The 25,694-nt window shown below is 48.7% G+C and overlaps 2 protein-coding genes across 2 annotated transcripts in view; one reads left to right on the top strand and one right to left on the bottom strand.

Annotated features, from left to right (window-relative positions):
* TAL1 (TAL bHLH transcription factor 1, erythroid differentiation factor) overlaps positions 1-25,694 on the bottom strand; it is a 250,857-nt gene that overhangs the window by 166,086 nt on the left and 59,077 nt on the right. The gene's annotated exons all lie outside the window — the stretch shown is intronic.
* On the top strand, positions 6,527-7,786 carry FOXD2 (forkhead box D2). The gene has a single exon (XM_077824939.1). It carries the CDS (start codon positions 6,527-6,529, stop codon positions 7,784-7,786), a length of 1,260 nt encoding a protein of 419 aa, XP_077681065.1.

Genomic DNA, 25,694 nt, shown 5'->3' with positions numbered 1-25,694 from the left:
AGCTCCCACTGAAATCAATGAAAATTGTTGGTGCTCAACATTTTGGAAAATCAGACCATTCTTTAAGTACCTAATTTTAGACACCTAAATTAGATCTTAATTGCTTTGGCCAAAGCAATTTTTAAAACCCCCTCAACACAGTAGTGACTATTCCAATGGTAGAATTCTCTGCAGGCTGCAACTTGATGGAAGTATCTGGGATGTGAACCTAGGCTGTGATAAAAGCATTTTGAGATCCAGCATCTAGAGGATACTGCAGCATGGCCCACAGACTGGAAACAGGCCTAAATCATAGTAAATCAGCTTCTGCAATCTGGGTAATATGTGGCTGAAAAGGAGGTTCAGAGTCACTGAGGGATCAGAAATTCTGAACCTTGGAAACTGAAAGAAGAGAACTAGCATCAAAGGAAATCGCATAAGTGGAAAAAGAGACCCTCGGGATATCCCAGGGAGCAACAGATCTGTCTTTTTAGTGTTTTCAAAAAAGTTAGAGGACAGCCAAAGCTTGATAGCAAAAAGGCAATGCAGCAAAATCTATCAGCTAGCCTTTGGGGACCTGGAGATGAGTCTCATCAGAATAAGTGAATATAAATGGTACTCAACCAAGGAAGCATAAAAAAATTTTTTTGCAAAACGCAATAGATCATCTGAAAAGAACCCAGGAGCAAATCTGTCTGCAATGGAAATCTGAAAGCTCCAAAATAATAACCGACATGTCTAGACAAACCAAGCAAGTACTGTATCAGCCTGACCAATGTAAGCAGAGGGCACAATGCTGCACCCTCTATACAGCCAAAACTAACGCTGGAAGTTTATTCCTATAAGGAGTACAGGATCAGGCCCTTGGCTAAGAAAGACTTATCTGGCCAATATCCATTCACTGCAGACCTGTGCATGGACAATCTCAATGCAAGGAGCTAGACATAAGAAATCGAGTCCTTACTTCTACAGAGGGTGCTCCTGGAACTGTTCTCCTTTTACTCTGAATAACCTTTGGCAAATGGAAAAAGCCCAGGATTCCAGACAGGCTGACTTAAGGTTTTCACAGGAAAAACATGCTCTCACTACTGCTTCAGCCCTAAAACTTGACTGGGCCCAAGCCTGTTCCTACTGACACCAGCCCAAGGGGATTTTACCTGCTGAAATCAGTGGGATCAGCCAGGCCCCCACCTATTTCCACCAGTTTCATGAAGACTGAAGCAGCAATTAATGGTTTTATTTAAAGGCAAAGATCTTGTGATTAGGCAGTCTGTCTTAAACTTTAAGGGAAATTTTAAAATGTGGAGCTCTGGGGAGAAATCTTGTATCCCCTCACTAAGGAGAAATGCACAACAAATAAACACTAGCCTAAAAAGTTTCCACGCAGTTGGGGTAATAAAGAACATAACAGAGGTTTAGAATGAAAAGAAGAAGGGTTAGTAAAGTTGATCTGCTGACTTATTTTTGCTGTCTAACTTTTTTGTAACGTGTAGGCGTCACATCCGGGAACAATAACACAGAAAATAAACTTGACTATGGATTTATAATGTAGCCACTTTTGACAGCAGACCTCCCCCCTAAAATATTTTATAAATCCATATAAAAGGGGGGAGAGACGATAGACAGGGGGGAATTGAGGATGGGAACTGAATAGAAATCCTGCCTAGAGCCAGCGCCTGGGGAGAGGGTTGTTGGTTTTGTTTTTTTCCCTTAAACCTGAAAGTATTTGGAAAATTAAAAGAAAGCCTTGTCTATACATAAGTCTCATCCCTTTTCGGATGGACTAGGGCCTCAACAATTTGACTGGCCTATTGTCAGTCTCATTTTGAAGCCCAATATGCCAACTAACCATTTAAAAGAAAAACTTGGAAAAAATTCTATGATGTGACCATCTGTCATAATGTCAGTGGAAGCTCTTTCTCCCACCCTCCTTTCAGAAGGGCTAGGTGCAGAGTACCCTGTGTGTGTCCATAATAAGCCACCACAAACATGAGTAGCCAATCTGGTGGGATAAAACTGAGCACTGAGGCTATGAACTTCAAATCAATTGGACCTACCGAAGTGCTTTTAGAGTTAAAGGGGAAAGTGCCCTTCAGACTGTGTTTCCTCTCAGGCCATTGCTGATCTGAAATGGAGTTTTGTTTTTCCTTAGAAATGTCAGTCATCGCCGATCTAGGCATGTGATATTTAGAACTAAAGCCTGTTCACCCCCCATGTGCTTTACTTTAGTTCAGTGTGCTCTAAGCTAAAGAAGAGAGGAATTTGAGGTATACACTTTGAGCGATTTGACAAACGCGAGCTGATTGCATCTCTCTACAGTAAACCAGCTGAACTGAGCCTTCCTGCCTCCCTAGAAACAAAAATCTCCTGTATTTATGATTTCTTTGAAATCTTTCTGGTCGCGTAGCCCCTAGGGGGTTTCAAATCTAAGGGTTTCTAGGGAATAAATACAATAAATTGAACCCACGGGAGTCTGTAATATCAGCGAAGTGTCTCCATCGCTCTGGGCTGATGATTGTTGAGTTAAGCTATGGGTGGTTTATCTAGGAGCCTGTTCGGCATTACAGGCGGTTGGCATTTATCGAATTGTATTTGGTGTTTCGACAGGGCAGCAGCTGTTGGGCACGAAAACCAGTCAGTTTACCCCGCATGGGTACTGCCCTGTTTCCCCAATTGATGGGAATTCTAGGACCGTAAACCCACATCTGGTTCATTTCCACTGGTGATTTCTGAGGGGACCTGAGCGTGCCAACGTAAAGGAAAGGAAATTTTGAGGCCGATCGAACTGGTTTCGGACGTGACTCAGCCAGGCAGGAGTTCAGGCTTCTCTATATAGCGAGGACTGGAGATTTTCAACTCTAAAGGATCCTTTTGTCAGTTTCGTCTTTGCCTCCTCTGGGATGGTTCTCACCCTGGCTGCTCTCGATTCGGCTGCAAAATCTAGGAGGGGGGAGGGTTTAACAGCTGCCTTCTTTACCTTTACTTAATGATTTTAAAATCAAAGTTTTTTCCACGCCCATAAAGACACCAGCTCCCGGCAGTTACTTTGAGTCATGAAATAGACAAAGCGGAAATTCAATAGCACGTTTTGTGTGTGTGGTCGGAATCGCTAGCAGCTGCTTCGGATTTATTTATTTTTTAACACTTTCGTTTGTGCAGGGGAGGCAGAATTATTACTTTTACTTAAGAAAGGTAGGAAAAGTCGCCCCGGCACTTACATTTGTCCTTCCTTATCGGATTTCCAAGGCTCTGATTATTCAATAGCTAATTTAAACAAAGCGGATAGAAAAGATGTCAAGTATCCGGAGCATTTAGTCCTTAATTTAGAATTTAAAAAAAATATATTCCCAGTGCACATTATTGGGATTAAAGGAGTGTAAAACTGAGGGAGCGCAGCTGTTGTGTTTACCCATGTGGGGTTTTCCCCAAATCAGTAAGTGGTTGCCTTTTTGCAAAAAAAAAAAAAAAAAAAGTAAATAAAACCCATCTTTGATTCCAGTGCTACAAAAAGGAACTAAGTTTGTTTATGGGATGCGGGCTATTGCATATCGATTTAAACTTGAGAAGTCCAGGACAATGCCTGGCATGCACTGCTGAAATTTTATTAAGGAGCCCTCTAATTGTAGCGAGCCTGTGCCCGAGTCGTTAGGAATTGAATAATTGTGAGCGGTATTTGGAAGCGGGGAGGATGCAGCTGCTTGGCCCAGTTCAGCGGTATTAGTGCTGGAGATTTGACCACCAAATGGTCGCACCTGTTCCTCAGCCGCAGCGAGCTGCAATTCATCACGGCAGTTTCTCACACTGCTAAATATGGGGCTCTTTTTAAAATCCCACTTGTTGAAATTCCAGTTGTTTGGTATCCGACGGGAGCTTCTCCTCCCCACCCAGGACTCTGCCAACCGAAGCGTTCTCACACCTGGTGAAGCGAAGCACTCCCCCCCGGGCCCTGGACTGCATTCGAATTATTCTCAGCAGTGGCCCGATCTTGCCAACCTTCATGCGATTAATCCTTTCTTACACGCTTAGCCTGGTCGATTTCAGGGATGACTCATATGCCCCCTAATTCTGCAAGGGAAAACGTCTCCATTCGTTTTGCGGGGAGGGCAAGGAGTAAAAGTGGTGGTAATCGGGGGGAGTTGAAGAAGGCGCTGCAAACTCTTCCCTATATAAAACTCCCCTATTGTATTTGGATTACAGGGACGGTACCCTATTGCTTGTTCGCTTCCCCCTTTAATTCGCCACAAGAAAAATTGGTAAATCTCGTGAATTAACCAGGCTTCCTTTATGAGAGCACCTACAGGAAAGTGATACTGAAGAAAGTGGATGAGCCGTGTGTGCGGACATTACCCACGGGCCTCATTAGCCCGATTGAAATAAAGTCTTTCCAATCTAGCGAGGTTCATTTGACCACAGCTTTCTCCTCCATCCCTTGCTTCATTTAGCGTCGCGATAGCTCGAGAGAGGGACCCTGCGGGTTGGTGCATTGCAGTCGGTTGTAACCCCCCTGTTTTCAGCCATAAGACGGGAATTTCTGGAGGACGCTAGAAATAGAAAATAGCTTGGCCTCCTAAGGGACAGAAAACTCGCGCTGACGCCAGCATCAAGGTGCTAAAAAGGGCGTGTATGGATTGGAAGCAAGGCGTCTCTCATTTAACAGAGAGCTAGCTCTCCCTTCTGTTTTAAAGACACTTGCTAGCGGCGTTGCTTGGGGTTCATCGCAGGTACAACCGGGGGTCGCTGCCTGGACGATCTTCATCACAGAAGCAGCTTTTGATCTGCTCTCTGCTATTTCGGTTTTTGCCAAGTGGCGGTGATCTGGGGGGACTTTCAGCCGTGCGGGGCAGGAAAGCCTGCGCCGAATACATGGCCCCCGGTGAATACGTTGTGCCATCGATATTACATTCCTGGATAAGCCCCCAGATGGGCTGGGGGTAGGGACTGGAAGAAGGATCGGGCCCGAAAGCTGGGCTGCCCTATGGGGAAAAGGCGATGGCTGGGGAACTTATTCTTACCTCCGACAGCCTCTTTCTGGGAGCTGCTTTGCCTTGAGCTTGAAGATGCATTTTCCCCTCTCTGTCCAACACCTGTCCGGTAGCAGCTTTCTTTAAATCAGCAGGGAGCTGAGCATCTCCCTGGGAAAGCGTGCGCTCCCGTCCCAAGGGGCAGTGCAAATACCCTGGCTCCTTGGGAACGGTCTGTCTACGTAGGGAACCATAAAACCTGCATGTGGCAAACTTAAGACCTGTTAGGGGTCTGCAAGGCGCGCTGGTGCTAACCAAGCGTCGTGTTAACCCCATGCGGAAAGCGTCCCCTGACCCCCCCCACCCCCGACCCTCTGCTCTTTATACACGTAGCCGGAGCTGCATCAGGAAAGCCTTCTGCCCTAGCTCTCTAGATGAGTGCAGTTTTAGTGGGTGGGGGGAGGATTTGATTCGCAATCCGTATTTTAGCATCCGCGTGTTTTCAGTTCCACCCTCTTGCTCCCCCTTCCCCAGGAGAGTCAGGTCTGCCAGTATTTTGAGCTGTGATTCCCCCCCCCGCCCCCATTCCCCATTCAGTGAATTCTTGAGACCAAGGGACAGGATCAGGGCATTAGGATGCACTTAAATATCACAGTCACACTGGGTGCCTAAAAAAAAGCTGCCTGGAGCGATGTTTCAGGTAGGGAGCAAAGCGATAGGCGTGGGGCGTCTCCTTCGGTTGGGTGGCATGGGTGTGCTGCGAAATCTCCGGCTAACGCTCCTTTTCGGTCTGCTGGGAAGGGCTGAGTTTAGCCCGGCATAGCTGGGGTAGAGAAACGCGTGCACCCGCAAATCCAGGCTCAGAGAGGGAGACTGTGAAGTCCAGGGGAGGGGGCTTTGCCCAGGGGCGAGCGTGGGGGTTTTGCAAAGGCAAAGCGGCGGGCGCAGGGCGGGACTAGCGTCGAGGGATGGATGCAGAAGCCCGGGGGGAAGAGCTACGGCCGGTGGAAATTCCCTCCCCCGGCTGCACTCGGGGCTCGGGTGTGAGGGAAGGGAAGGGGCTCGCTTGGCCCGGGTTGCCCCCAGGGGTAAGTGGCAGAGAGGGGCGGCCGGCGGATGTCGGCGGTGGCTGCGGCACGTGATGCGCTGTCTGCGGTATAAAGGCCTCTGGAACAGTTGCAGGCTTCTCAGTGTGTGAGAAGTTCCGCTGGGTCTGAGCTCGGGGGGGAGGGCGCCTTCCCACAGCCCCCCCTCCTCCACCCCCATCCCCTTTTCCACCCCTCCCCGGGCCCCTCCCTCCCCCAGACTCTGCCAAGGAGCGATCGCAAGCCCCCAGCCCCTCTGTGTCCTTCCCTCCTACTCCCATTCCCCCCCCCCCGCCCCCTCCAGCCGCCACCCGGATCCTGCCTTGACTGTCTCCCGCCCGGAGAGCGGCGGGAAGCTGGGGAAGGAGCCGGAGCCTGCTGCCGGCAGTGCCCCGTTGGAGAGAGAAGGGAGGACCGCGCAGCCCCAGCCGCCGCCGCCGCCTCGGGACCCTTCCGGGGGCCGCCGCTAGGTGGGGGGAGCCCGGGCCCGGCTACCCGAGAATGACTCTGGGCAGGAGCAGGAGCAGCGGCTGCGGGATCATGTCCGAGAACTCCCCGGAGGAGGAGCCGCTCTCCGAGGTGGAGGACGTGGATATCGATGTGGTGGGCCCCCCCCAGGACGGGGGCAAGTTCAGCGAGGAGGAGGAAGAGGAGGAGGAAGACGAAGACGGCGACCCTCTGGGGCTGCCCAGGTCCGGGGCCAGCAGCAAGGCGCGCCTGGGGGGCTCCCCGGAGAGGCGGTCCCCTCCGGGGGCGCCGGAGCCGGCGTGCGCCCGGGGCGCAGCGCCCGGGGAGAAGCCCCCGGCGGCCGGGAAGAACCCGCTGGTGAAGCCGCCGTACTCCTACATCGCGCTCATCACCATGGCCATCCTGCAGAGCCCCAAGAAGCGCCTGACGCTGAGCGAGATCTGCGAGTTCATCAGCGGCCGCTTCCCCTACTACCGGGAGAAGTTCCCGGCCTGGCAGAACAGCATCCGCCACAACCTCTCGCTCAACGACTGCTTCGTCAAGATCCCCCGCGAGCCGGGCAACCCGGGCAAGGGCAACTACTGGACCCTGGACCCGGAGTCGGCCGACATGTTCGACAACGGCAGCTTCCTGCGCCGGAGGAAGCGCTTCAAGCGGCAGCAGCCGCCGCTGCACCCCCCGCACCCCGAGCTCCTACTGCGCGCCGGGGGGGACCCCGGCCCCTTCCTGCCCGGCTTCCCTTACGGACCCTACGGCTACAACTACGGCCTCCAGCTGCAGACCTACCAGCACCCCCATCCGCCCCACCCCGGGGCGGGGGGCACCTTTCCCTTCCAGCCCCCGCACTGCCCGCCCCTGCCCGGACCTCCGCCCCCGGCCGCCTCGGTCTTCTCCGGCGCCCCCAGCTTCCCCTCCTTCCTGGGCGGCGAGCTGAGCTGCAGGAAACCTTTCTACCACCCGCAGCTGAGCCCCACCGCCCTGCCCGCCGCCGCCGCCCTCCTGCAGACGCTCAAGGCGGACAACAGCCACGGCGGCGGCCACAGCACCCCCCGGAGGCCTTCGTTTTCCATAGACAACATTATCGGGGGCGCGGCCCCGCAGCCCCACAGCAGCCCCCCCACCTCCTCACCTTACGCCGCGGGCCAAGTTGGGAGCCAGGCTCAAGTCCTGGCCATGCTGACTCCTGCTTTGGCAGCGGCACAGAACCCCTTAAACTTGGCCCACGAGGCTCTCCTGCAGCCCGGACAGAACTTTCCCAGCAAAATCACAACTCTGAGTAGCTGTCCCTTTTAAAAGAGAACAAACAAACAAACAAACAAAGCCCCCCCTTCAAAAAAATACCTTCCCCCCCCTCCCAAATTCTCCTCCTGTTGTGTTTTAAGGTAGGAAATCTTTCTTTTTTGTGTTTTTGTCTCGTTCGCATCCAGATCTCTGTATCTCTTCCCTCTGCTCGAAAAAGAATTATAAACCACCCCCCTCCCGACTCCAAAAGTACATTTATAAAGTGTCCATACTGTACGATGGGAAATTCAGCTGGTTAAAATGTAACATTTTATAGCTGTTAATTTTTTTTTTTTAAATCGATCTCGGGTCTTGGAAACATTTTCTTTGCGGGTTGCAAACGTCCTGGCGAGAGAGCTGGGCTTGAAACTTACAAGGGGAGTTTACAATGTCTGGGTATTTTTAAAAAGCGTTCCTTCAAAGCTCTGATTTTAAGGGTTTCCTCAAACGTATGCATATTTTTCTCCTCTCGAGGAAAATGTTTAATGATCCGATATTTTTTTTTAATCTTGGTTTGATTGGTTTTACTTCTAAGGCACCATCCAGTATATTAATAAAAAAAAAAAATCCGTGAAACTCAGGACCTTTTGAATGAGACGTATTCAAATACACATTTAAAAGATCGGAGATATCAGGAAGCTTTATAATTTTCATTTTTTTTAATCCCAGTTTTTCCACCCTTTAAATGTGCGGGTGGGCGTTTTTTTAATGTATCTGTAATTATTTGTATATAGATTATTGGGGAGATAATGTGCAGATTCCACTCCACTCTCTTCACTGGTTGTGCATCCCGTCCTATCTATTTTATTGGGGGAATCTGTGAATACTTTGTGGAAAAGGCCAACGCAGTTTTGTCCACCATGGTGTAAATTAATAAATGTCTGTGAACTGTTTAAAACAAAACCCCAAACGATGGTTCGTTCTTATGTATTTTCTTAATGTAAGAACTGATCACCCCCCACGCTAACTCCGGGCCTCAGAACGGAGTGATGTAGCTATCCAATTGACAAAAGTTAGAAACTGAGTAACTATTAAAAATAAAACCACTTAGATCTCTGTGGAGGGGGAGGCTTCTGGTTACTTGAAAACGAAAGCTCCGGCTAAACTGAAGCACCAAACTTGTTAGGTTTTAGCTGGCCTAAATTGGAACCGAATTCTTCAATAGACATTGAGGAAAGCGGACTAGAAGGACAGACGGTCATCAATATATTGATTTTGGTTTTATTTCCCAGGGTAAATGTTTTAGTTCCTCTTCTTACCCGGTCAGAATTTAAAAGTTTAAATTTGGCTTTTGCTCTTTTTGTAAACATGCCCCCCCCCTTTTAAAAAAATCATAATTCAAGGTTTATAAAATCTCCTTTCCATGATTAGACTTTTAGTTTTGGTTCTACATGGGGCAACCACTTGAACTGCTGTTTTCGCTGTTGCCAGGCTGTTCCTAAGGAAGGAGGGGAGAGAATACGGTGTGTGTGTGTGGGGGGGGGGGGTTGTTTTTCTCCCCCTTTTTATTTTGTTTGGAAACGTTGACCCATGGGAAAATAGCTGAAAGCATTTTGTTTTTCCTGGGGCCCGAGGAGTTCGGCTGGCCCAATGAAACTCGAGCGCTCTGCCTACATTTTGCAACAACTTACGAAAGTAAATAAACATCTTGCAACGCTCCCTGCCCCCCCCCACCTTTTTTTTTTTTTTTTTGTATTGTCACGCAGGAACTTGAAAGCAATCGGGTTACTTTAAAGAAGCATCCTGGTCTCTTGTGCAGCAAGCAGGGAAGTTGTGTTCAAAGAGCCTTGCCCTTTCAGTGAATTACACCAGACTGATTCAATCCACCCCCCCCCCTCAAATATTCATTTACCAGCTTCGCATTGTGCCAATGGACTCCGGCCCCATAGAGATCAATATATTAACAGGCAGGAGCAGTCGCGGGTGAGTGTGTGTGTGCGCGGGGGGGGGGAGGGGGGGCGTATTCGTGTAGCATTTTACATCTCTCTTAATCCACCTCGAGCCTCAGCTGAGTTTGTTGATGTTGTTGCTTAAGGGGCTGTTTCCCCTGAATAGGCGCCCAGCGAGCGGTCTCACATCTCGCTCTCACGCACATTTGCTTTTGAAAAGCGATCTTCTGTCGGACACTTGGTTGTCCCCTTTCATGTCCAGCTCCTACAAAAGGGGCTACAAGGCTCGACGTGGGAGAAAAGAGGAGGCCAATGAATCTATTTTGCAGATTGCCAAGCACATGGTGGAAACACTGAAGAGCTTCTGCAGCTCTTTTCTTCTTCCGGCCTCCCCTTGTCTTTGGCTAGAACTTGCGTGCAAGTAGTTAAATGTCTAGGTTGGGGGTGTTTCTGACAAGCTCATTACTAGAGGGGTGGTCCCCCCCCCCGCCCTTTCTCTCTCCCCGGAGCCTTTGTTGGAGTTAGAATTAAATACTGAAGATAGTGAAGAGACACTAATTTTGTTCCGATCCTCTTTCATGAATGAGGTTGGTTTCAATAATATGGGATCCATAGGGAGAAAGGAGAGAATTTATACATCAGGGTTTTTATTTTAAAAGTAGCGAGCGATTTTTAAAAAGAGCCGGGGGGGGGGGGGGGGGATGAAGGGCGGTGGGAAACTGTGGCAGGGAACTAAATAAATATAGAATTTAGTGGCTGGTAAAAAATAGTTTGAGAAGCACTTCGGATGAAATCCGGTCCATCGGGCATGTAAAATGTAAAGCCAGTGTGTCTGGTTTGCAGAGTTAATCAACAGGACATTGCATTTAAAACCCCGTTGGGCAGATCTTGCTTAGGACAGCGGTGTTGTTCTGCCCCAGGTATTTGGGATTTCCCCTAAGAGGGCAACTCTCTTCCTAGAAGAGAGGTAGCAGATTGCAAACCAGTCGTTACCCAAACCCAATTGATAGTTGTTCTGAGGCTTCCACCCTTTGCTCATTGACTAGAACAATGATGGCTTCAAACATACCAGTCCCCCCCCCCCACTTAAAAAAATTCTTCTGTTAGGTTGAAATCCCCTTTTGTGGCTGGCATTTTGTCTTGTTCACCCATTCCTCCCCGCTCCGGTCCGGTCAAGGGAGAATATTTGTTGTTGTTGGAATCTCCTTCCCTCGAAGTTTTTAAGGTCAGGCTTGACAAAGCCCTGGCTGGGATGATTTAGTCGGGGATCGGTCCTGCTTTGAGCAGGGGGTTGGACTAGATGACTTCCTGAGGTCTCTTCCAACCCTGATATTCTATGATTCTATGTTACTCTGTGGCCATGAATGAAATTTACCAGGGAAAGCTAACCAATTTTGATCGGAGCCAAAACGAGATCAAACCTTCCTCGTTGACTTGTCTCGTTTGCACTGCAGCCTGACTCTGTGTCGTGGTGGGTTGATTTTTTTGCTCTGGGTTTCTCTAGGCCTCGCTGTGAATGTGGTATTTAGAAACGAATATTGTACGACGCGTGGGGTGGTTAATCCGTAAAAACTACTGTCTGCAGACCCTAGGGCCCCCCTCACTTTCCTGTGTGGAGGGGGCAGGGGGCTCGGACTCCGCTGCACCCCAGGGTTTGCCGGATCTGAGAGCCCTCGATTCACTGCCAAGCCTTGCCACGGCGGCGGGGTTAACAGCGAAATAGGGAATAACGCTAACTCTAGAGGGGGTGGCTACTGCGGATAATGGCCTCTGATTACGGGGCTGGCTGACTCTGTCGGTTTGATCTTCACGGGGCATTATTTTTAAGCTGTCGTTGAGGATCGCTTTTCACGCCGAGCTGGCTAAAGGAGGGGGGTTGTTTGTTTGTTGGGGGGAGGAAAGGGGGCATTGGCAATAACCGATCACTGAACGATGTTAGAATTCAAGCAGAATCTGTTGCCAAAATCCGGGTATGAATTTGTTCTGTTCTGTTCGAAAACTGCAGTTAAAAAAAAGGAGGGGGGCAAAAAAAAAAAAACCCAACCCCCCCCCCCTTCTAAACCTAGAAAGATTGAAGGCGGAAGACCTGAATGTTAACAGTATAGCGCCCGGTCCTGGAGCCCTTCCTCGCTAGGAGTTTTTTGCCTGAATAACGACTGGCAGAATCGGTCCAAAATAGATCCCTGCCCAGTTCCTGTCTATACATAAAATGCCAGCCGAATTCTCCCGTTTGCAAACGTTTCTTTAGTGGACTGTTTGGGGGTGGGGAGGTAAATACCTTTCTGGGGTGTCAGTTGAAGGGACTTTAACAGCCGCCGGGAAGATACTAAATAGTATGGAGGTTTCGATTCGAAGTGGGTTTCATTCAACCGCTTCTATCGTTCAAGGGCACAAAAAAATGTGACCCGCGAGATGGTTTTTAGAGCGCGTCACCCTCCTTTTTTGTAACCCCCCCCCTTTTTGATATGGCTAACAATCAATTGATAGGGAAATCCTTCTCATCAACATTTCTGTTTGTAAAGGAGGAAGCCTCCGAGAACAACAAATGTTGTAACACGTTTCAGAACACATCTGGTGTGGAGGGAAACCCCCTTTCCATTGTTAGGTCCCGTGTCCCCCCTCAGTCATTGGCCTAAATTGGGTGATCACGATTCTTGGGACAGAGGGAAGAGCGCGTCAATTTCGATCTGGCTTTTAAATCCCCACCGCGCATCCCATCAGAAACTTCAGGCTCCTGGAATCACATTAAAACTCTCTCCTAAGATCTCCTCCTTTGGCAGGTTCTGGTATCCATTATTGCGCTCAGAAACCCGCTGGAGCGTTTTAAACTGATTTGGGGAATTAGGAAGGTCAGAAGCCCCTTTCCCGTCTCCAATATATTTGTCTTTGTGTTTAAACGGAGCGCTGAAAAATTATCTGGATTATGGAAAACACCTTTTCTAAACAACACCGATTTCCAGTGGTTAAACCCTCTCCTGATGGCCAGGCCTCTTTGGTTTCCTATTTCTGAGACGAACCCCCCATGTTCTCGCTTGCTTTAAATCTTAATTAGAGTAGTCATCTCACCCTTGCTTGAGACACTTTCTCTTGACTTGTGAATTAAGACAAATATTTGCAAAGGCGTGGACTATTTCCCCCCTCCTAATCCACAACGTTTCTCATCCTTCCTTTGCTTTGGGAACGAAACTGTTACCTCTTAAATTTTCCCTACGTTTTAAAATCTTTAATGCCTATTGCTTTTGGAACACAAGCGGCAGTTATTGGATGGAAAACGTGATCGTGCAGTGTTTTTAGATATTTCACACAAAGATATGAGCCGCTGAGGCTGACAAGGGGAGACTTTCTGTAACAGGGTCTTTCCAATCTTGCCAGGCCATATCTGCCTTTGGATATTGCAAGGGGTTTATTAACCACGTTAATTTGTGTCTCGTCTTGTTAGTTTTCTGAAGCTTTTTTGTTCTTTGGTTGTTTTTTTTTTTTTGGTTTTTTTTTTTTTTTTTGCATGGGCGACCACCCAGGGGCTGTAGTTCTTGGGAAATACAGACATGCAAAAAACATAGCAAACTTGTTTATTTCTCTAAAGTTTGACGGCAGCAGAGCCTAGTCCTCTGGGGTGGGGTGGCGGGGGCGGCGGAATCTTTTATTTAGGGCTCAAATCTGGGATATTTAAATTTAGACCCAAAGGGTCATTTTAGTGGCCACTTGATGAAGTTTAAAACTTTGTCCAGTTTCAGAGGCTTTGAAAGCCCATTTGTGACAGTGATGGGGAAGGATTGTTGGTAGCGACGAGAGAATAATAGACGTTGTCAGTTTTACTCAGTTTGCAAGGCGGTGGGGAGGGGAACCCCTTGGAAATGTTGAAATGAAATAAAGATTTATTGTGCGGCGCTGAAGGTCCGGAGCTAAACTTTTTCAGAGTGGTATTTAAAGATCTCAGACAGCACCTCTGCCCCCTCGAGCCTATTGGAGTGCGAATATTTAGATATTTGTTACTTAATACGCTCGAATGGATTGAGACACGGGAGACTTCTCATATAGCCTCAATTCCACGCTTAAATACAGGCTTTGGTGGCTCTTTAGAGAACAAATCAGCCAAGCTGCAAACTTTGCTCCCTCTTTTAGTTTAGCTTTCATGCTTCCTTGTCCAATGCAGGCTAAGTAAGAAAATACTGCAGGTCCCAAACACACATACTTCATATCCACCAATGCACTTTATATTTTGTGTCACAGTACCATTCTCTGCTTGAAATCCGAAGCAAAAGTTACAGTGAAACAAAATGTGACTGTTTGCAGGGAAGACCCTCGCTGGTTTTGCACTTTTTGTTTTATTAAGAAAAATCGCCTTTCAAAGCGTTTCAGAATGTAATGATTTTCGTGGCGGTTTTTAAAATCCATTTTAGCCTCACTGCTGGAAGCACTCACTGACATTTTGCCCTCGGAGCTAATTAAGCGTCACGTAAAAAAAGGAGAGAGAAACAAATATAGTTCCTATAATTACTCCCCATCCAAAGGGTCTGTTACATCTCTAGAATAAAGATAAATGGCTCGTACATACGCTTTGCATCGGAAACCTGCAATCCGTGTGGATTTGGTTGTGAAAGGGTTTGGTAGCTGAGGGAAGGAATCAAACGACATTTTAAACCAGGCTTCTCTCCAGTTTCCCTTCAGTTCGTTCTGCCTCCTTTCTTTCTGTGCCCTCAGCTTTTTGTCTTGTATTAATCTCGTCCCTCCTTGGTCTGAAACTGATTGCTTATCACAGTGGCCAGGTTGTCTCGCCGTGCGGCTTGTACGCTGCATCGACCCGGGGGGCTGTTTTCCGTTCGCAGTGCGGTGACTGGGAAACAAACTTGTGGGCTTTAACTTTGAACGCCGGATCCTCGGTTAGGTTCGACGACCACCCGGCCGGCGAGGATCCTTCTTCGATCGCGTAGCATTCCAAGTTTAGAAAGCGGGGAGAGGCTGGGTTTGAGACACGCAGCTGGCAAAGTTCAAATGGTTGCAAGAACTTTGCATCGAAATTAGCAAGGCCATGAAGGCAGACAGGGATTTTTCGCATGGTCTTCGCAATGCAGCTGCAGTGCAATCATTCAATTTAGCAACCGCGCCGCGACCTTTTTTTTTATTATTATTTTTATGGGGTTTTTTTGGTCAGGATAAACCAATTTTATCTTTTTGCTTCATTGCTGTGGAAGGAATTAAGTGGCTAGCGTTGCCGCTTGCACAGAAACAAGATCAACAACAAAGTCTGCCTTGTATAGATTCCAGGTAGGCGAAAGACTAAAGGGATCTCTGTGATTCGCATTCAGCTTTAAGGCTGGAGAGACAACCAAGGTATTAATGAATGTTTGTTTGTTTTTTTTTTAAAAAATTGGAAACTCAACAGTTGATTGTTTAACAGAGTTTAGAATTTACCGGAGCATGGAAATTAGAAACGGCTATACACCGAGCTATCGTAATGTGAGTTCTGCTTGAAAACATCACAGTGATATTAAACCCTTACTACTCCATACTACAGCCTGAAAACACCTTATGCCTTTAATAGAAGCCCCCTTTTTCCATTTATCTCCTGCTAGCATTTCTTGAGCATTTGTGCTCTTTTTAAAATAAAAATAAAATTAACCTTTGAGTCTATGTAGTTCATAGCAACAGGTGTCAGGATGGCACATAACAAGCACCGAAGGCTTTGATCTCGAGTTTCCATCTCCATCTTAATTCAAATGCTAATTTTAATGGCTCTTGATACTCCTTTGATGATACCCAGGGATAAAATGTTGATAAACTAAATCAGGGTATTGGCCGTCTGATTATTTTAAACGGCACATATGGAACAGTGAAATAGATTTATGTGCCAATCGGAGGCGCCTGGTTAATATTCAATACCGTTTCATTCCAAAATTGGATTGAGGAAAAACATCTCATTTTCCCCGAATTAAAACCCATGGATATTTTGCCTTATTTTATAAATGGCTCGTGTTTATTTTGGCAAGGCATGCTGTGTCACTTGAGTGCCCAAATATATACATATATATTTTAAATCGCAAGTTATTAGCATTCTTTTCCAACGAAAGTTCATATTCTCCACCTGCCAAAGATAGCCTTGTAAAACATAATGAAAATCTGCACGGAAGATTATATATTGGAAAAGGAATGGAGATGCCATTTCTTCTGGGTCCAGTCCTGCAAAGGCTAACTTGTCTCTCTGCAATGTTTCAGATTCTTGTTAATTACATCCCCCCTCCCCAGTATTTCCTGTTTAATTAGGATCAGATTTTTCAAGTCAGACTGTGCAACAGGAATTATACCAACCACTTGATTTGATCAAAAAGGAAATGATATGCACACGCACCTTCTAAAAGTTGGGCTAAAATTCCATCAACTCCCAGTTGTAACCTCATTTTCAAGGAAAATGAGATTCTTACCAGTTATTTCATTTTGCTGCGCTTTGGTGCGGGGAATTTACGCTGTGAAACGAACAGGGCCGGTTCCTGCAGTCCTTACTCAAGCAAAACTCCCACTACTCGCCTCCCCATTCTTCCTGGCTCAGCTTCCCAGCACTCAAAAGATGAGCCGGAGTGCCCTGAAATTTGCGTTCAGGAAGTGAAAAGGCTCCCCTGCCGCTGAATTAAAAGGATCATAGAAAACTTCGGAGGGAAGTAGGTGACTTTGCCGTGTCAAAAGTGTTTTTGGGTGTAGCTGAAGTACCAGGCAAAACTCCCCTGGAAAGTCAATGGGAGTTTTGCTCTAGCTGGTAAATTACACTGGTTCTTTAGCATACTCAAGAAGCAGGGCATGAACCAGTTTTATTCGGATCCAACAAGGTCTTTCAGTCTGGTTCCAATCTGGTGAACAGATCCCCACACGGATTTTTTCCCCATAACCCCCGGGTAAGTTTCTCTTCTGTTCCTCACTCCCCCCACATTTCAGACATGAATATGATAAAATACTTCTAGGTTCACCGGGTAACACAAGTATATACAAGTTAAACTTGTTCTTTAGAAGCAATGATTCAAAAAGAGGGCTTTTAATTCATTCCTTGGAAAACTTTTATTTTTGTAACCAGGAAAAAAACCCCAGCCCCTCACTTCATTGCTAGTAGGACTGTATGATTAATTGACAGTGAATTTTATTCAGTGCATTTCTCTCTTCTTTTCTGGTTCAGAAAAATGAAAGAAAATATCGACCAAATTATTTGTTTAGTGGATGTTTGTGTGAACAAATGCCCCCAACAGGTTTTACAATCAAGAGCTGGTGGGCACCAGGGTTAGCTGAGTGCAGTCTAGCGCCTGATTGGAAGACCGGGGCCTTCCCTAAAACTGCTTCTGAGGAGGTAAATTTTGTTTTGGCCACAAAAATGAATGTCGTGTGACGATTGGAGTGAATTTCGCAATGGGCTCTCAACTTGCAACCCAGGCCAGCAGATTAAAATGAGCCCCGCACGGCAGAAACAAAAGTCGTTTTAGATCCCCCCCCCCGCCTCCCCCTCTTCCCCCAGCGAAACGATCCTGAATATTATACTGAGTTGTCTGAGGGCTGACGTTTGCCGGTCGCTCTGCTGTGGTGTGCCTTGGTGTTTGGTTTTACAGACAAAACCTCCCACTTTTAATGTAGGATTTTGTCTGGTTGGAGTTGGTAGAGCGAAGCAGCTAAAGAGCCTCCTAAGTATACAGCCAGGGGCGGGAATAGACCTCTACACTTTCTCTTTAAACATAAACTAAAACTTTGCGGAAAGGCGCTGTCCCTGCAAACGCAATCTGGTCACATTTCAGACTCGTCGGCTCATGTCAGCTCCAGCTTTGGACTAAATTATAGTCACTGCTCTTTTTAACTAAAATTTGTTTCACATCCTCAACCATATCAAAGAGATTCCTTGCATGGTCTCTTCTTTCTTTCTTCACAGTTGAAGGAAAAGTTACATTTCCTACATTATAATATTTCCCTCCCACATCTTATGTGGACTCTCTGGCTACAGCTTTCCTGTCGGATTTGCCTTTCCTCCGCCATCTGTTGTGTGGTTTAGCTCTAGGATCCCTTCTGCCCTGTCAGTGGCTGTTAAATACATAAAAACACAACAAACCAAAAATGCAAACCAGTTTTTGGAGGAAGGGCCAGATCCTGTTCCCAGTCAAGCCAGTGGCAAACAGTCCTATGGATTTCCAGGGCAGCAAGAATCCGATTCGAAATCGATAGACACAGAGCCCACAGCACTGATGTCTTCTCAAAGTCTATCGGATTTGGGGGGGGGGGCATATCCTCAAGCTGGTGGCACTTGTCCATTGCCCTCGATGGCAATCTGCGCCACGGGGCACTGAGGTCCTTGGAAACATATTCCTTAAATTCCTAGCCGCAATCAGGTTCTCTAGGTCAGCTGAGCGATCTATGAACGATCACATTATTAGCAGAGATTTAATTTCCCATTTCTGTCGGCCATTTAAGCATGTTGTATTCGGGGCAAATAACTTGCGGCCTAAAATTCTACTTTTGTTCCACCGATCTGCGCCTTCGCGGGGCGTTTTCGGGCGTCTCTCTGCCAACTGAACGGAGTTCGAGTCAAGGGCAGAATAATGCGGTACCCGGAGTGGAAATCCATGTCTCTGTGATTTATAAAGTAAATCTCAGTCTCATGACCTTCTCCCTTCCCCGGTCATGTGGGACACCAGTAAATTTATCCACCCTGATGGAAATCCCCATGTCAGCAGCACGAGCAGAGAACCTGGCACATTTCACAGGGGAAATTATTTTTAACCTCATTTGATTGCCCCCTCTCTGAGAATAGAGATTAAATCTCCTGCTGGACAGGTTGGTGGTTGTAGCCACCTAAATAAACCTTGGCTAAGAAAACCACTTCCGAATAAGCGTTCTTGGGGGTTTTGTTTTTGCTCAATTGCAAGTCAAAGATGCAGGGTGGGCTGGCTCAAGCTTTGTTAAACTTAGCCAAGGGTAGGTGCAGCATCTCTTTGTACACAAAGCAAGGGGCGGGCTGGGGGGGGGGAATAGATACGATTTTGATATTTAAACGCTGGTGCACTGGAAAAAGCTTCAGCCATGCCGTCAATAACTCCATTTAAAAAAAAAACCAAACCCCTAAAATTTGTAGAAAGTTTCCAAATACACATTGGGGCTGGTAATAAAACAATCACGAAACATCGCTGGATTAAAACGCAGAGTTTCCACTCGTGATTTCACTATAATCGGTGCTCCCCAAAAGGCAAAGGGTGACTTGGTTTTCTTTATTCAAGTCACAGCGGCCGCGAGTTTCTTTGCAAACTGTGTCTCTCGCAGACGTCGCTCGCCTTGCGCGGGTTGCTTTGTTCTGGTTCTTGGGAGGGAGGCGGGACAGAAAGCGACTGCAGAAGTGGTTTGCACCATCTCACACCTGGAAGCCGTTGTGATGACAGGCAAGACCAGAAACGGTTCTACCCGCGGAAGAAATGGCTAATGCAATGAACTGCACAGGAAAAGCTTTTGGCTTGTGGCTGGGGCTTGGACCCAAACAGAGCGCTGGGGAGATGATTACAAGATGTGGAAGCAAACGCTGCATTTGCCCGTTCAGTTTGTGGCTCCCCTCCCTGCCTGCTTGCCCCCGCCCTTCACTGCCCATCGGCCGGGACTTCTCCTGGATCTGCTTGATCTTGGAAGTCCAAAAAAAAAAAAAAAATCTCAATCCCTTTCAATGGCAGACGGATCCGGCCCCTCCAGAACGGTTAGGAACGGGGCGAGTGCCTTGGGCCCGATCCTGCAGCCTTTATTGCCACGAGAACTACAGGATCGGGCCCTAGATGTGGGGGAATAGGCCATACGCCCAGCAGAGCCACTTAATGGGTGTCAATCCAGCCAGGTGACTAAGTGGCCTCTGGTAATTCAAGCCAAACAAGGGGGCGGGACTCAGCTGGCTGCTTTTCACCGCTGGGGTCTTTTACCTGCGTCTGCCGTGAATAAGACAAGGTGGGTGAGACTATCTTTTATGGGGCCAACTTCGGTCGGTGCAGGAGCAGCTTTCCAGCGACACGGAGCTCTCTGCGTGGCTCCCCGGCTTGTCTCAGTCACCATCAGCAACTGGTCCAACACACTAGCCCCTCGCCCCCGCACCCCCCAGTCCCGCTACAGTCCGGGGCCCAACACTGCAAACATGGGACAGGAGAGAGGGGGGAGCTCTTTCCGCTTGTCCATTTGGCCAGGAGCCGGTCTGAATGGAGGCTGCTAGGCGTCCCTCTTGTTACTTTATTCACTGCGGCTACAGTAAGTTTTATTGCTTCCCGCCCCCCACCCCTGCCCCCGCCCCCGGTTGTAAAAGGGGCAGACCACCTGGGCACAAATTCCCAGCTAACCTCCTGGCCCGACCTGTCAGACAAGAGACCTGCCGCTCTCAAGTCTTTCCCAAGAGGCTTCCCTTGTTCATGCCGGCATGCATCCTTCTCCTGATGGGGCAGGCGGCAGGAAATATGGCTAAGAGAAAAGGCCAGGCCCTAGTTCTGCAGGGGAGCCTTGTTCGGTGGGGCTGAATTCCCGAGCTTGGAGTAGTAATAACAAGCACCATCATCGGCACCCCCATGATCGAAATCGTTCCAGCATCCCTGGCCATAGGTATTGGGACTCGGGGTGCAGCAGCACCCTCTGGTTGGAACCGATGCCCCAACCTTGTTCTTTGAGCCCACAGGTGCTGGGAGCTTATCACAAGACTCCCTTCACCTTCCACCCTAAACCAAACAACCCCGAGAAAGGGCCTGATCGTACTAGGCACTGGACAGCTAGGAAGCAAAACCCAGCCCCCCCGTCTCCCAGAGCTGTGAGAGAGCGAGGGCTGCAGGATCCAGTGTTATGTTACCGCTGGGCCTGCACCGTCCGAAGTAGATGGTGAGTCCTTAAGCACAGTGGCTCAGCTGTGAATGCCTAGGGAGGGAAGGATGGCAAACCACGCCGAGGCCTGGAGGGGTCCAGGCAAATAGCTCCGCTGTGCGAACCCGTCCAGCAAACGCTCCTCCAAGCCCCAGAACACGTCTGCAGGAGGGGGCTAAACCCTTCCCGGCTGGCGTGTCCTGAGAGTTACAAAGGCAGGAAAAGGAGAGTTCAAGGGAGGGAGGCTCCCCCCTCAACCCTTTGCAGCCTTGTCTCCTGAGCTCAGCCTGCCAGGGAACCAAATCGCAGCTGAAGGATCCCTCCTGTGAAAGTGGACCCCTCCACCCCCCTGCACCTTGCTATGTATTCTTAAAGGGCGACAAACACCGGCTCTCCAAGCCCCCACCAGCCCCGACTATCTGGCAGGAGAGCCAGCTTTTCAGAGCTGCGGCCCAGCGAGTTTGGCGGGGCAGGTGACCCCCCCTTTCCCCCCCCAGCTTGCACCTCCAGCACTCGCTAATCGTGCTCAGGAGCGCACCCGGAGTCAACGGGACACTAGCAATAGTGAACACGGAGTGTAAGGGTGCTCTGGGGAGCGGTGTGCTCGTCAAAAGCAGCAGCCGCAGCCAGCTGCTATTTGCCATAAACCTTAACATAAAAGCCCAAGGCCAAGTCTGAGACCGAAATATTTAAGCCATCACCTTTCGCCGGGCGGGGCGGAGGTGGGGGGGCGGTGGATGGACGGACAAAAGCTCGCGTCAAATGGCTACAAAGAAAGAGCACGTTGATCCCACGTGGTAACGGGGTGGGGACCATTGTCGGGCCAGATCTTGCCCCCCCACTTCTGTTGATAGAAAAGCTCCCGTCGCGTTGATTTCTGGGCAGGATCGGACCCAGCATCTTGGGTTTTGCAGTAATCCTTAGTTCATAAAATAAGTCGACCCCCCCCCGCCGTCATCTGCAAACGAACCTGTGTCGTTACAGAGAAGATACAGAGGCGACGGGCTTTGGAGTGGGAGCAGGGGACATGGCAGAATATGCATTTAACTTGTAAATAATAATACAAAAATTCCTTCCCATTTCTTGACGTTCCCGATGTAATTTAAAGCAGACTCGCCCAGCGGTCTCCTCCCATTCACGTATGACTTGCAAATGAAAACATTTTCCTTGGAAAACATCCCCTTTGCCCGGTATGGACCCGATCCTGAAAAGCTTTTCCCAGAATCATTTGGATTAACGTCAAGGGGACTAGAGAGGGCTGAGTAAGAACCACTCGCCTGAGGAAAATGCCGAACAGTTGGATGTGAAGACACATTCATTTATTTCACATAGTGTGAATGCGAGTGTATACAGTATGCATCTGTGTAACACACCCAGTTGGGGGCCGGATCCTGCACCACTGAAGAACAAACAAGAAGAGACCGGAGGGGAAGTGGGCAGAATGCTCACCTTTATTGCGGAAACTACCCCTCACAGCCAAAGTAATAAGCCGATGTCTGGTTTTCAATTGCACCAGTGGGAAGAGGTTAGATGACAAAATATTCGCCGCAGAAATTGCTCGCTCGTGTAAACCCGATGCACAGAACTGGTATTGACACCAAATCGAACGCAATTGGGAAACAGTCTCCCTCCCCCCTCCAAGATATGAAATTAAGAATCATAGTTGATCTGCTGATGCCCCTCCCTCAAGGGTATTTCTAAATTCATTTCCTTAAGTAGCGTCCAGGGGGTCTCCGAGGATGTTTCTAGTTAGGAGTTAGAGTTTGAAATCTAGTTTAGAAACAAACATATTTCTGTGGAAATTCCTATCTAATCAACTCAGACCAGTATCCATTTCATATCTAGTTATGGGGGGGACCCCCCCCATCACCGTTGTATGACAACCTAAATTTTAAATGTAGTTACCAAATATCAAATAAATAAACAAACAAACAATTTATTCTAGTGGGGTCTAGTCTATAGTCACTTTAAAGCTACGCTGCCCAGAGTTTCTGTATTACGGTCAACCAGCGTCCTTTGATCATCTGATAAAGTTTTACCTTTATGGCAACTGTGTAGCTGGAAGGAATCTAACTGTAGATGGGGTATTCACAGCGGAAGTTTCCTTGTGACATTAAACACTTCTTTTAACCCATCCAATTTTTAAGCAAACAGCTCTGGAAATTACCCTGCAAAGGGATTATTGGAAATCAACTCGGATATAAAAAGAGAAGTTCTCTTGACAGTAAAGTGACAACGCGCTGATTTTCATCGCAAAGGTAACACACCTCTTCTTCAATTGAACCCCAAAAGGATCCTGGCTCCCCACTGCTTAAAAACGAGGCTTCTCTTTCTGGTCAGATCTCCAGGCATAGTCTGGCTCTTAATATTTTTTAAATAATCGGATTTCATAACAATATTTACCCAATTTCATGCGGATAGATTTGCGGATGCAATGCAAGAGCCAGACAGCTTCTCCCCCTCATTAGGCGAGGGGACCCCATTTTGCAAACCACCCCCGCCATTTCTTTTCCTGGTTTTCAGCGCCGAGTTCCGTGTTTTGCTGGTTTCACCTCCTCAAAAGTGAACTTAGGGAAGCACAACACCTGTGTCTCCCTCCCTCCCCTTTAGTCTTCTGGCTTTGCAACCGGTGTTGCCATTTTTCCTAAAGACCACGATATACTATGCACAAGCCACCGTGCCTGGCCGTGCTTGGACATCTGTCATTGCCCACCACCCCTTTGGGGGCGTTGTCTTACAAAGAGTCAGTTCGAAAGGGGGCGATGATACCGTGTTATTAGTTAGCGTTAATTATTATTTTTTATGAGTGTTCAACTTTCTCCTCCGCCTGAGTCTATTGGTGAGCTCCAAAAGGAAATCACTTGCTTGTAAGGGGGTGGATGTTGCTGGACATGGGCTGGCGTCACTCCACGAGGGGGTGTTGAACAGCTGGCTGGGGGCAGCGGCCGGATCTCTTCAGCACTGATCTGCCCTCGTCCTCCTGCTCTCTCCCCGCGGCTGAGAAACCCTCGCACGCCGCCCGTGCTCTCACGGATCGCAACGCTTTGCACGGGTCTCCTCCTGGCCTGGCTGCGGGGGGGGGGGGGGGGGGCATTTTAATGCCATTACAGTTGCCGTGGCAACCCATTGGCTCGCTGCTCCGGGAGGGGTGGTGGGGGGGGAACCGTGTGACAAGGGCTGGCTCAAGAGAAATCCGTCCAGGTGCAGCGGAGGGACGCCGCGGTATTAGAGGGAACCGTAAGGTGTGGTCCTCCCGGCTCCACGGGCGGCGCCTGGGCACGGCTGCCCCCGCAGCCCCGGCTCTGGGAGGGGAAGCCCGGCGCCTGCTTGGCAGATCCCGCCCGCTTGGGCTGGGCGAGGCAACCAGACGCACCATGAGCCGCGGGCGTGCCGTGAACATCCCCGCAGACCCGGCCGAGGGGCTCGTGGCTCTGCCCTTCCCGTCCCTCGCCCCCACCCAGCGTCTGAGAAGCGGGGCAGGACAGACAGTGAGGCTCGGCCCAGGTAAAGGGAGACACTGAGCCGGGCTGCCCCAGGTTCACGGTTGCAGGAGCAGCGGAAGGCAACGGGCATCCCTCCGCAGTTAGCCCTGAGTTCCTCTTCGCTTGGGATAACGTGGGGTCGAGTTGCTCTCTCTCTGTGTAACCCATTTCCCCAAATCCCTGAGATACAAACAGTGAAATGACCAAGAAATGGTGTTATGACTCCCCCCCCTTTTTTTTTTTGTTTAGGATCCCCCCAAAATTTGGCCTGGGCCATGCTTCGTTTCCACGGAAAACCAGCAGAGGATTCGAGGTCCTCGTCCGCTTGTGTTTTTTGTAAAGTGAAATGCCCTGGGGGGGTGTGGGGAGGATCCAGTCTAAAAGGAAGAAAACGTTGCACTCGATCATGCGATTTTTGCTGTACCGTGTGCGTGGGCAGAAGCGGTGCGCCCAGATTTGTTTGTTCCGATTTGAAAAGCGAGAGCTGCGCAGCGTGAAAACAGCTCCCTTCAATGGCGGTGCACCATGAACCGCGCCCCCCCTCCAGCCCCCCAAAATAACGGAAAACACTGAAGTAAGTGTGTGTGTGTGAGAGAGACACATATGTACCGAGAGGAGGCTTCCTCTAATCCCCCCCCCCCCAAAAAAAAAAAGAAAAAAAAAAGTCCTAGGTCTTAAAATATGGTTCAGAGAATTACACGTAATCAGATCTGTGGGGGGTCAATAGTGCAAACTGTTTAAGACTAATGTTTATTTAGAAAAGTGAGTGGTGTTTGTGTTGCTTTTCTTGTGCCCCGGTGCCAAAGTCCTAATGGCTTTAACAGACTTCCCATCACAAACTCCTGCTCTCAGCATAGGGACCACCGGAGGGAAAAAAAATCGCGACTTTACTCAGAAACGATCCGTGTGAAGGCAGGGGAGGGTCTGAGAGAGCGGGGGCTAGATGTAGTTATCACCCCCCCCCCAATAAATCAGTCCCAAGCTTTGCCTGGTTTTGCGTTTGTTTAGGAGCAAGTATCATGTAACCCGACCCCATAAATAATAATCAAGAAACGACTCGCTTCTTGTGTAGGCGAAATAACACGGCTCGGGGATGGGGGGGGGGAATCCGGTGTCGGAACGTAAGGAGACTCCGGATCTTTCAGTTTTCCAATGAAATCTCGAAGCAAAGCAGTCTCGGAAAACCTTCCTTGCACTGAGACACGAGTGGGGAGCAGTCTGTGAGCCCCGTTTACTTTACCCCATGAAAACATTCTCAGGGCAGCAAAGCTGGCTTTCTCAAAGCTCGCTTTTCTGGTTATAATATTTGCTTGCTATAATCGTCTTCTGTACAAAACAAACAAACAAACAAACAAAAAAAAAACAACATCAATCCGACTGCTGGTAATTAAGCACCCGTTTGACAGTGTGTATCCGAAACGAGGATTTTTAGGTGTGTTTTTCTAACTGAAAACCTCATCAGAACCGGGAGGAGGTTTTGGTCAGTATCTTCCAAGGAAGATCCAACTGGCAAATCAATTTCCAATCCTTGTTTCTGGAGGGATCTCCCGCTCCCTCTTGCTTTATTGAGCCACGCATGCGAGGTGACCTACATCGCAGGGTTGGCTCTGCGATCCCGCTATGGATGCCCGGTGAGAAGATGCGGCGTCCCGCTCGGATAAGCTGGGACTAGAGCAACGAGAGGAAAAAGCCTCGAGTTTTTGTTTGAACCCCACG

Source organism: Eretmochelys imbricata, chromosome 8 (assembly GCF_965152235.1).
Source record: "Eretmochelys imbricata isolate rEreImb1 chromosome 8, rEreImb1.hap1, whole genome shotgun sequence".
Lineage (NCBI taxonomy): Eukaryota > Metazoa > Chordata > Testudines > Cheloniidae > Eretmochelys > Eretmochelys imbricata.
Note: the sequence above shows the minus strand (reverse complement) of the source record. Positions and strands in the feature narration are given on the sequence as shown.

Excerpts from the sequence above, each read along its gene's own strand:
- FOXD2 (XM_077824939.1), top strand. The coding sequence starts at position 6,527 with ATGACTCTGGGCAGGAGCAGGAGCAGCGGCTGCGGGATCATGTCCGAG.